This window comes from Barbatula barbatula, assembly GCF_947034865.1.
Source record: "Barbatula barbatula genome assembly, chromosome: 22".
NCBI classification, from domain to species: domain Eukaryota; kingdom Metazoa; phylum Chordata; class Actinopteri; order Cypriniformes; family Nemacheilidae; genus Barbatula; species Barbatula barbatula.
The window spans coordinates 9,297,734-9,310,029 of NC_136785.1; the positions used below are offsets into that span (position 1 = coordinate 9,297,734).

Sequence of the window (12,296 nt, forward strand, 5' to 3'; positions counted from 1 at the left end):
AACTTTTGTAGAACATCAAGTCCTACATTCAGAACATAAAAAAACAGAAATTACAAACTAGGTTTAAATCTTTCTTTAATGTTTAGAAACCACTCAAGTAGCAAGGCACATAATGGGAATGCCAAGTCCCTTGCTAGGGCATCAACATATAATACAGATACATATAATATTAAAACTAAGCTAAACTTAGACAATAAAAAACAAAACTTTGTGTGATGCAAACCTTTACATAATGTACACTCAACAAATGCACTTTGTATCTGATAAATCGACAAATACAAATCCATAAAAAACAAAGGACATACAAGCGTGATATTAACTATGCACAGTATATGATATAATTGTTGTTGTATTTATATTTAAATATATGAAAAATATACTTGTGCAAAAGACACAACAAAATCTATTCTAAATAAAATTTTACTTGATACAGTGTACAAAAAGAATTTCATCATAATACTAACACAACACGATCCCTGAGATGCACTCAAGTATTAATGAATTAAAAGAAAGGTGCCATATGAGAGAGAATACCTTTCAGCACAGTTTAAGCAAAAAAAAACCCGCATAGACCACATTCACAAAACATCTTCAGACCAGAACCACATACAAAACAGATAAATGAAGACAGACAGACGACAGAGAAGTAGCCATCTTCATAGAATGTAAAAGTAATTTGTCTCTTTTGCAGACATTTGGCATGATAATAGGAATCCCTATGGCTGGCTATTGGAATACTCAGCATATTGATCAATATCTACCAGATTCATTTTCTCAGTGACTCAAAACATGTTCAATACATGGGCTTTAACTTGCTTTTAATATTGTCTTTGAATCTACAACCCTGTAATATCTCTGATCCAGTTGCGGTAATTCGTGACTCGTGTGTAAACACCAGGCCTGTTCTTGCGACCACAGCCATCTCCCCAACTCACCACTCCAGCGAGAAACATGCGCCCATTGGCCTCAGCAGAAGACATAGGACCACCTGAGTCACCCTAAATGAGGAATATATAGTCACCTGTTAGTGAGAGACCCTGAATATGATATGTAACTGAATGTGAAAGAGCAGATGATTTATTTTCACCTGACATGCATCAATGCCCCCGCTCAGCACACCGGCACAGATCATCCGTGGTGTTATCCCATCATCCAGCAGCTTGTTGCATACAGTGCTGTTAATAATACGCACCTCAGCCTTCTGCAACACTGGTGCAACAGATTCTGCAGCATGGAGAAGACAATTTCTCTGCTTACTAACAATTTTGTAATGGGACATTCACTATAAGCCTAAATTTGTCTTTTACATTGGGTCTGCATAGATTTGCGGATATGACAAGTGAAAAGTTGAACAGTAGTGGACTGTTTTACTGTAAGTTAACTTGAGTAAAAAAATACTTGGTATACATGGGAAATGCTTTTATAAATATCCTATACACCTAATTATATTTTTAAATGTTTAAAATGACATTTATTTTAAACCAGGGTTTTGTTATTTCAATTTAGCCTGGTTTATTTGTCATGTATCTTACCAATTTCCTCTCTCAGTTTGCCCCACCCAGTAATCCATACAGATTTGCCTGTTGGGAAGTCATGCGTGGGTTCTGGCAAGCAGATAGGCCAGACGTTTACGTTGAGAGTCACAGGGCTATCCAACTCCATTAGAGCGATGTCATTATCATACGATGATTTATCATACGCAGGGTGAGAGATGATGCGCTTCAGACTTTTATGCGTTGATTTACTGGTCTCACTCTGAGTATGGAGGCCTAAATACACTTCCCATTGGTCAGGCTCAGAATATCTAGAATGCAATCAATAAAAACAATAACTTGAGGTCATGCTCAGAGGGATGGAGAAGAGCTGATAATACTAAAAGAAGATATTTTCAAGAATGCTGGTAACCGAACAATGACGGTACCCATTCACTTCTACTGTATGGACACAAAACCAACAGTACAGCGACTGTTCAGTTTCCAACATTCTTCAAAATATCTTCTTCTGTGTCAGTCATACAGGTTTAAAATGACAAGAGTAAAATATGACAGAATTTTCATTTTGGGGTGAACTGTCCCTTTAAGGATATTCTGTGCTGGGTCTGCACTTTTAAAACTTAGATCACCCAAAAATGAAAATGTCATGTCATGTATGTTGGGTTTGGAAACCCACCAACTAGTATATTTTGACCATATGTGGTTTTAACGTTCTTAGGAGGAACTTTACCTGTATTTGTCATTGTCCTGGACACAGTGAGCAGCAGTAACAAGCCAGCCGTTACTGATAACAGAAGCTCCACACACATGACCTTGTGTCTTCATGTGCAGACTGACCTGCCAGGGCCATTCTCCCTCATTCGAGTCCTTTCCACCCACAATACGACTGGACTTATAAGGTTTTATCCCACATTCTACAGTAAAACAGAACATAAAAATGCAAAACACACACTACATTATATATAAATATAAATATATTTAAAATTCATTTAAAAATATATATAATTAAAAAAAAATTCTAAATTCACTTTTATTTCTATTTTCTTAGACTTATTCTTTTTCATACACATTTTAAATCAATTTGATTTCATTTTATTATTGTCTTTTTTTATGTAAAGCACTTTGAATTACCTGTGTGTATGAGTGTGTAATGTGCTATATACAGTAAACCTTGTGCCTTGCTTAATAAATGGTTCTACAAACCAAAGCATTTGAATCACATTTACTTGCCTATTTGTCAGAAATATAAATAACCCAATGACAGTCACATGGACAAAATATTAGTTATACAATTAATGAAAAGTTAGTTTTACCGACCATATTAAATATTAGCTTTTTGCGTTTGTGACACATTTTAAATTTTAGACCCTGATTCTAAGATTAGAACAGCATATGTTATAGAAAAAAAAACTAGACAGACAGCGAAGAGACATTTTGGACTTACTACATTCTGCTTCATCTGATCCATCCTCACAGTCTAACTCTCCGTCACACATAGGGTTCAGCTTGCTAATGCACTGGTTATTCTTGCACTTATAGGAGACATCTGAGCAGCGAACCAATATGGCTGGATAAAAAAGAAAAGCTATTTAATATAACATAATGATTTATTTAGAATTTCATTTTTTGACAACATGACATGATTTTGTGTCTTGCTCTCAATAAATGAAAGCGCTCACATTTTGCACACTGAGACTCATCTGAGCCATCGCCACAGTCATTGTAGCCATTGCACTGCTTCTGATCCGAGATGCATCGGCCGTTTTTACAGCTAAATTCTTTAGCTTTACACTTCCCTGCAGACAAAACCAAACAAACATTCTTAAATGTTTGTTTATTACATTGTTCCCTTACTGGTCCTTGACAATGAGTTCCCCTCTTACCACAGTTCTCCTCATCCGTGTTATCTCCACAATCATTCACCCCATCACAGCGCCAAAAACGAGGCTTGCAGAATCCGTTCTTGCACTTGATTTGGGTATCATTACAGACTGCAAACATTAATAAAGCAATTAACAGCCAGGTATTTGGTTTGACATGATTTCCTTTGTGGAAAGCTAGTTGTGTGGTACAACTTACAGCAGCCTCTCTCATCGCTCATATCGCCACAGTCATTATAGCCATCGCATTGTAAGTTAGTGGACACACAAATGTCATTGTCACACTGGAACTTGCCAGGACAGGCTGTGGAAAGGTGATTGAGTTTTAGCAGTCGCAGGGTGGATACAGTAAGTTGAAAATTGTTTGTTTAAAAAGAAATACACTTTGACTCACGATTAGTGGGTTCAAAGGCCTCAAACTCTGCAGAAAAGCCCTCGCCCACATAAGACATATCAGAATGAAATTTAACTGCTGCATGGTTTGATTTGATGGAGTACACAGTTTTGGGTGGCTTCTCTCCACATATCCTGAACAATTTATAGAAAACAGTTCAGTCATAACATTTAAAATGTTGTTCTACTTTGAAATACTTTTTCTAAACATTTTAGTCTATTACAGTTTTTCTCCATTGGTTTGGCTCATTTCTTGAAACAGAAATTACATTCTCAAAACAACATGGACAAACCTCCAAACAACTTGGCAATTGTTTACAACAGAATGGAATTTCTCATTCATTTGATCAAATTGCAAATGTCTAAATAAATGTGTCAATGTCTCGCTACATCTTTGCAAATGATTAAGTACAGGTAGCCTACATTTAGCACAATTTCCAAGTGAATTGATCTTGTTGATCTAAACTGATTGTCGATTCTCAGTCTAATGGTTGTTCGCTCCAAAACGTTTCAGCATCATTTCATTGTATAAGTCATCATATGCAAAATAGTCTGTTCAATTGTCAAAATTAGTCAAGACCATAATACCATGAATACCATATATGAATCCCTTGGAACATTTTATACATTTATTACAGCAATTGACAGTCAGGTGAAACTAGAACTTGACCAACGAAGGAGGAGATTCACACATCTCAGATGACCAATTATGTATGTTTAGTTACCTGACAGGGGCTGTCCATGACTGTAAATGCTGCCAAACATGTATATAAAGAGCTTGACATGCAGAACCAATACAATTTCTGAACATGGAGGCACCTGGCCAAGTAAATGAACAAGGGCAACTGCCTGCTTGAGGAAGAGGAGGAGGAAGAAGAGGAGGAAGAGGAGTAGTAAGGGTGCGCGGTGGTGGAATAGGGGGAAGAGGCAGAGGAGCATGAAGAAACCATGCTGTCCCAGATGAAATTCGGGCCACAATTATAGACCATGTCATCAACCATGGCCTTAGTCGCCGAGTTCAGCCTAATGTGCCTCGCTCTACAGTGTGTGTGTGTGTGTGTTTGTGTATGTGTTTGTGTGTGATAGGCCTACAGTAATATCTTACCTCAATGGTATGTTATGATACTAAAAATGACAAGAAAAACATTGGAAAAACACAGTTTTCCAAGACAACCTTGCACAGGTGGCAGAGAAAAACTTCTCAATGAACAAGAGATCTGTAACATGGTGATGGCAAATAATGCCATCACAATGAGACACTGCAATCCTACAAGACAATGCCATATTCCAAAATGTCAACTTTATAAGCATCTCCACAATAGACCGTACATTGAAGAAGCATCAGATGACAATGAAGCAAATTTACAGGGTACCATTTGAGAGGAACTCTGATAGAGTGAAAGAGCTGCGGTACCAGTATGTACATGTAAGTCAGTTACTGGTGATCCAAAGGAGTGGTTCCCAAACTTTTTTCGCTTCAGTATTACGTGATTTGTGTATCCAGGTATGAAAATATTTGATTTACATTTCAGTAAGCCAAATCATTGATGATTTCCCCCCTCCCCTTTCTGTCAAATACCCCCTGTAGTACCTCTTCATAGGGGTACATGTACCCCAGGTTTGGAACCACAGGAGTAGTGGCCAGTAGTAAATTGATCTACTGGAGAACATAGAACATTCCTATGTAATTGTCTGTAACTGTAGTGTATGACTGATTTGATGTTTTCTTTTTTTACGCTATTGTAGAGAATAATTACATTTACTCACTTGGCTGACGCTTTTATCCAAATCGACTTACAAGTAGTTTTTTTAGATTCGAAGGTCAGACTGGTGGTCAGAGCGTTGGGCTTGTGATCAGAAGGTTGCCGGTTCGAATCTCAGTTCCAAGGGCGAAGACGTGGCCGTAATATTATTGGCCACCGGGTCACGGCGGATGTCCCTGGCTAGCGAGTGGGGCAATACAACTATGTGTGCTGCCATGTCTGAGAATGGTGTGGCCACTCACATCCCCAGTCCTGGCCCATACAATACACAGAAGCTCTTTCTTTTCTTGGACCGTCTTAATTTTTTGATTTGATCCCTGAAAATGAGAGAGGTCTTGGATCGCCTCACCTACAATATGAGTACAGTAACCATTGTCAATGAAGGACGGGGCTAAGACTGAAAGGTGGACATGTGGGATGTTTCAATGGTCCTCTGCCATAGTGACAAAACATCTAAACATTCTGACTTGCAGTGCTTACACAATGCCAAAGGGACGAAGCATTTTGGGGGCACTGGCTGTTTAAATGAGAAAGAAATTTAGTTTTGACACATGAGTGAACTGTTTTGGGAGAGATATGAGCTTTTGCAGGTAAACCATGGTGTTGTGCTGAACCATCCACACTATTTTGGCAATTGCATTAAGAGTGTTGAGAACGTCTGGTCTGTTTCAAGAAATGAGCCAAAGCAATTGAGAAGGATCTTTGCCATTTTCGTGGCACTGACTGTTTATATGGGAAAGGAATTTAGTTTTGAAGCATGAGTGAACAGTTTTGGGAGAGATGTTAGCTTTTGCAAGTGAGCTATAGTGTTGTGCTGAACTGTAAGACTGTTTTGCCAAATGATCTTAGAATTTTGAGAATGTAATTTCTGTTTCAAGAAATGAGCCAAACCAATGGAGAAAAACTGTAATGAATTAAAAAATATCAGAGTTTTGGTATTCAGGGCCTTTAAAGGGAGGCTTATGAAATAACTATTAGCAAACTATTGTACCTGTTTTTCTGGTTCTGTTCATACACTATTAAATAGTTATTTGTATAATTTTTTTAAATAATAAAAAATACTGACAGAGTGTACAACATTTTTACAGTAATGAAACTTTTGTCTGACCTGTAGTTTAACTCTAAGTAGTCTGTAGGACAGGCAATTGTGTTCTCTTCAGGGGTATGAATAGAGAACTTGTTGAACTTCAACTTGATATGCTTTCCTTGTGGAACCTGAGAGACAACACATCATAAGAACTTAAAAAATTGCACAATAACGCACTGAAGTGTAAGATCTGGGCAATGATATAGGAGAATGTAAATGACAGAGAGCAGTGTGTGAATGTTTACCTTTATGTTCCAGACACACTCAATATTAGGTGGGTAGTGAGAAGGATAGCCAGGTGATGTAAAGGTACCACTAAGAGCAGTTAGTTCGCCCCCACACTCTGAAGAATAAAGCAAAACATTCACGAACTTCACATTTTTATAAACGATTGATATGTGCATGGAGATTGCAATGTTATACATCACCCTGTTGTCTTTTGTTAAGTTTTACTTTATAGGTTTATTTAACAAATGGATAATATTTCTCAAATCAAAATCTAAAGATTACTGATCGTGATGTGTATTTTCATTTTATGACAGTTTTTCTGAGAGACCCATATCTTGTAAATGAAACGGTGAGTGATATTTCTACTAAAACAACACAAAATATAGTTTTAGCTGGAAATAAGTATTTATGGCCAGTTGGCACAGGTGGGTTCATTTTAGAACCAGGAGTCTAAACTATCTTTGTAAAGTAAGCTCTACCTTGAATTTTTCCTGGGACCTGCGAGTAAAATGCTCTGAAACCTGGGAAGTTTTTCTCCTCATTTGTGACCAATGTGACCAGGATGACATTCCCAGAGGACATGAAAATAAATCGCTCAGTGGGTAAACGATATCCACATTTCCTGCATAAAACACATTAGTTAAATACCTTATGATATCACACAGTAGACTGCACTGTGTATTTTATTATATTATATGATTATAATTAAAATGTGACAGTATTTCCACAATCTGGACTTAGAGCTGGACACTCACTCTGTTATGACTTGTTTTTCTGTCGGGGCCAATGAGTCATACACTTTGATGAAGTCATTACGACAGTCTTTTTCCAGGTCTAGGACATCAAACTCCAGTCTGATCCTGTGCTCAGGGTCGGCCCGAATCTGCCACTCCATATAAAGATTCGAGGGGTAGAGGGAGTCTGGAAAACCGGGAGATTGGAAAATGTCTGTCTGGTTACCATGGGCATGATGAGACCTCTTAGTCGGACCTGAAAGAAAATGCCAAGCTCAGTAAAATGTATGTTGATTTATAGGGTATTAAACATGTGAGATTCATGCATGGGAAAATGTATATACACTATTATAGAGAAAGAGACTTATCTCAGTAATGTTACTCACGTTTAAAGCTTCTACCACCTAGCCGAGCATCCACAGCTATAATATAGACATTAGAACAAAGATTTTTTACAGTTGCCAAATGGTTTATGATGTCTGTGCATGTTACATTGAAGGTTCAACAACTCAAAACAATGAAATTAACGTGAAACTCTGTTGCAATGGATTTACCTCCAGATGTCATGCTTTCTATGATGAGGACATTGTCAGTCGTATGACTACTTCCTCTGCGGCTATGCCTTGCATTAACCATCAATTTCTCCAGTGCCTCTTCCACAAGAGTCAATCGGGGTTCCCGCACATTAAACTCAGACAGGTAATATGCAATAATGCTGTTACCACTGCCCTCACTGAAGGGAAGGAAAATGGAGGTGTATCAATACGTCAGTACACCGGAAGTTACTATTCCGCACGTGCATCCGATGAAACCGTCTATTGAATCATAAATAATAACTGAATATATTCCAATTACACAAGAACAGTTTAAAAATGTTTCCATTACGTGTAACACATAAGTGCATCACACTAAAGGATGCTGCTGTATTTAAACCTTTATAATTGATGAATTATTCAAATTACCTGAAACCTTGCACACTGGACCCCACATGGTATCTAGACAGCCACTGATTTTGCTTGTATATAGTATATAACTAGAAGGTAATAAAAATGTATGCAACAATGTTAAGATGTTTTCATATTCCCTGATAGCACATATACATATCGGAGACGTCTGTTTGATGTTCGCATTTACATATGCAAGACCTGTTTTGATTGTTTGCTTATATGCAATACGTCTCTGAGACGTTTCTTCTCAGTCATATAGACAAATAGAATATTTAAGACGTTTAGCAGCAGTTGTTTTACAGATCTTTAGACGGCATCTTACACACGTACCTGTGCTATCAAGGTTAAGTGAGCAAAGGCCAGAAGGTAAAAGACAACGTGACTAACAAAGAAGCATCACTAGTAGTATGAATAGTACAGCAACTCACCTGCTTTGAGACTTTTGTGGCCAATTCTTTGTATTCAGTGCTGTTATCGTTTTCGTAAGCATCAGAGAAAGCATGACTGGAGATGGTCAGATATCCACTGTACATCTTCCTCACCTTCCCTGGTCTGACTGTTAAAATTGACATGCTGGAGTTAATGCAATGATGCTAAAAACTAACACAGTTTTTTTAACAGTAAAAAGAACTTACAGTGGAAATGCCACACCAGCAGTCCGGTTACTAATGCAATAACTGCAATAGCAGTGAGTACTATGGCCACGAGGGCTTTGCACGGTATTTTCCTCTTCTGCTTTGTCTTTTCATTTTTCCCTTGAATAAATGGATCTGAGGCATCACCCTGCGGGTAAACAGAAAAATATGTCATGTTTGAGATGGATGTGATTGTTATGTCATGAGTGTTTAATGACACTGAGTAACTACCCCGAGGGAAGTCTGTACGCAGTGTTCATGACTCAAGATGAATTTTGAACCACCCTAAAAACAGGCTATACTTCTTACGCAGTCTAAATACACTTGTATCGTGTTGTTGCAACTGCATTTTAACCCTGAACCAACACCTTGCTTATGACATTATCAACCCACCCTGGTAAAGTATGCGTTGGCAGAAGCGTGTGTGGTCATGTGACTAAAGCTCAAGCTTTTCTAAGTATGAGGGAATAACAGGTTTTGAAGTTCTCAGTCTTTCAACGCAGAAAGTGTTTTGATCATTGAGATTCAACTGAAAAATGAATATTGTGAAAAATATTCTCCAAATGTTTAAACTTTAACTTCTATTAACATGACAGTACAATGTTAATATAACCAGTCCAACCAATACATATAGTACAGTAAGTATGTACAGTACAAATCACCAGTGTGAAACTTATATTCCACAACATAAAGTTTTATTATAAAGTTCTATATTCTCCCATAAATGTTCGTTAAAGTATTTAGATCTCTTCCAGTTCAATGTATTATAATGCCTATTATTTGACCACTGAAGTAAACAATGTCAAAAATGACCGCTCTATTACAGGACGTCCCATGAAAGTTAACGTATGAAAACTGTCAATGAAACAAATGATAAAAACAACATACCGGACGTTCTGGAGTGTGTTTTTTCTCAGATTCGGGTGGATCCATGTCTCACGACGTTTATGTGTGAATCTTGATATATTGGCGGCTGTGATCCGCAGTGTGTTGCCGTGCGGTGTGTCATGCATCACCTACACTGAAACTCACTGACGCGACGCGCGGACAGGTGTCTGCAGGAGTCAACACATCTAACTCGAAAATTTGCACTTCCACCTGGTTTCTAATCACATTCAACTAAGAAATGATTAAGAAAGGATGTCCCTGTTGACGTTGTCATTCATGTTTTTATGCATCTGAAAACATGCACAAATGTTTATGAAAAATCGAAACGGTAAACGTCCCATGTAGTTTCGAGCAGCTGATGCGCGGTATAGGCTCTCTCTGGCATGTGCACTTCCTGTATACGGTTGAGACAGTTACAGGTGTGTAGCGAAAATGAAAGTGTACAGTACTTGCAAATATCCGTATTTTCATGTGTTTTCTTAACTTGATAAAGACATCAAACGTGATGCTTTATTTGTTTTTATGAACGTACTTTTTAAGGTGTTTGTTTGTTGCAACAAAACCTTTACAACATTGTGTAATTAATAAATGTTAAGCAACCATCAATGGTCATCACAGCTGATGTGTGATGGTGGTGATGATGGGCAGACTGAATTCAGATAACCATTTTTACATTTACATTTAGTCATTTGGCAGACGCTTTTATCCAAAGCGACTTACAGGTGAGGAAACATTGGAAGCAATTATAACAACATAGGCAACAAAATACATAATTGCATCAAACTAGTCCATTAAAGCCCAGCACAGTAGGCCTATACAAAGCTAAGAATAGTGAGGTTAGTAATATTTTTTTATAAATTAGGATAAATCAATCAGCGACGTGTTGACGGAAGAGATGCGTTTTTAGGCGTTTTTTAAAGATGGCAACCGAGTCTGCTGATCTTGTAGCAGCTGGTAGATGATTCCACCAATGTGGAACAGATCCAGAGAAGGTACGGGAGAGTGACTTTTTTCCTTTTTGGGATGGTACCACTAGTCGTTGTTCCTTTGCAGACCGCAGTGATCTGGCAGGAACATAGATCTGCATTAGCGAGTGGAGATACGATGGTGCAGACCCGGTGGTGGTCTTGTAGGCCAGGAGCATAGCTTTGAACTTTATGCGGGCGGCAACAGGGAGCCAGTGTAACCTGATGAAGAGCGGAGTTACATGCGGTCTCTTCAGTTCATTGAAGACCACTCTTGCCGCTGCATTCTGGATCATCTGGAGAGGTTTGATCTTGCTGACGCAAGCAGTTCTGTTTTGCAAGGTTAAGCTGCAGGTGATGATCCTTCATCCAAAGCGAGATGTCACTCAGGCATGCCGCGATGCGAGCAGAGACCGTCGGATCGTCCGGTTGAAATGACAAGTAGAGTTGTGTGTCGTCGGCATAGCAGTGATAGGAGAAGCCATGCTCCTGAATGACCGAGCCGAGGGATGTCATGTAAATGGAGAAGAGTAGCGGTCCAAGCACTGAGCCCTGTGGCACCCCCGTGTTGAGCTGTTGGGACCCACCTCATCTCTCCAGGATACTCTGAATGACCTACCCGAGAGGTAGGACTCAAACCATTGCAACGCCATTCCAGAGACACCCATAGCACTGAGAGAAGCCAGGAGGATGTGATGATTCATTGTGTCAAAAGCAGCAGGCAGATCCAGTAGGATGAGCACATTGCTTGAAAAGAAAGAGAGTAAAGATACCTCAAAGCTTTGTCGTAACAACACATTAATTATTCAGATGGTTCTGTCCTGTTCACATGCCACCTGTCTTCATTTAAACTGTAAACAAAGCTTCCCTTTAGAAATGATGTTTTTGCTAAAGGGTGCTGTCAGGAGAACAGGCAGTTCCCTTAATAAGTGGTTAGGTTTGAGTGACCAAGTTGATCCCCTTGGGATATTTATAGTTTGAATGATCTGCAAGGTAAATCAGAACGCAATGGCTTTATTCTTCAGTACTGTAAATTACTGTAAGCTATCTTATCAATGAATTTAAAACCATATATCTATTCCATTTCAAGAGGAAACGGAAGAAAACACAAGTTTTTATTCATTATCACTTACAATCTAGCTACAGATTGTACAAACATTTTGTAACCAATACACTAAAAATAGTGTTCATTTTATTTAACTTATTATCTTGTTGTCTATATTTTGATATATAATAAATTAAAAAAGTTTACTGTTTTTTCTTTTTAAAAGCGTATAATGTAG

The 12,296-nt window shown here is 38.3% G+C and overlaps 1 protein-coding gene across 1 annotated transcript; it reads right to left on the minus strand.

The window, feature by feature from the left end:
- Nucleotides 1-57: 57 nt before the first annotated feature.
- Nucleotides 58-10,446, minus strand: st14b (ST14 transmembrane serine protease matriptase b). The gene is made up of 19 exons (XM_079486621.1): nucleotides 10,049-10,446; nucleotides 9,161-9,308; nucleotides 8,954-9,081; nucleotides 8,541-8,611; nucleotides 8,133-8,311; nucleotides 7,965-8,000; nucleotides 7,600-7,834; nucleotides 7,324-7,466; nucleotides 6,862-6,959; nucleotides 6,638-6,744; nucleotides 3,768-3,901; nucleotides 3,573-3,677; nucleotides 3,377-3,484; nucleotides 3,173-3,289; nucleotides 2,938-3,060; nucleotides 2,224-2,407; nucleotides 1,533-1,804; nucleotides 1,088-1,224; nucleotides 58-998 (listed from the first exon to the last, which is right to left on the minus strand). Exons 1-19 carry the CDS (start codon nucleotides 10,091-10,093, stop codon nucleotides 837-839), a joined length of 2,532 nt encoding a protein of 843 aa, XP_079342747.1. The 5' UTR covers nucleotides 10,094-10,446; the 3' UTR covers nucleotides 58-836.
- Nucleotides 10,447-12,296: the final 1,850 nt, after the last annotated feature.

Bases quoted from the DNA above. Each gene is read 5' to 3' on its own strand.
- st14b (XM_079486621.1), bottom strand. From the start codon at position 10,093: ATGGATCCACCCGAATCTGAGAAAAAACACACTCCAGAACGTCCG. The intron at 7,835-7,964 runs GTGAGTAACATT...ATTTTCTTTCAG, and splicing joins AGGTGGTAGAAGCTTTAAAC to GTCCGACTAAGAGGTCTCAT. The intron at 3,678-3,767 runs GTGAGTCAAAGT...ACCTTTCCACAG, and splicing joins GGCCTTTGAACCCACTAATC to CCTGTCCTGGCAAGTTCCAG.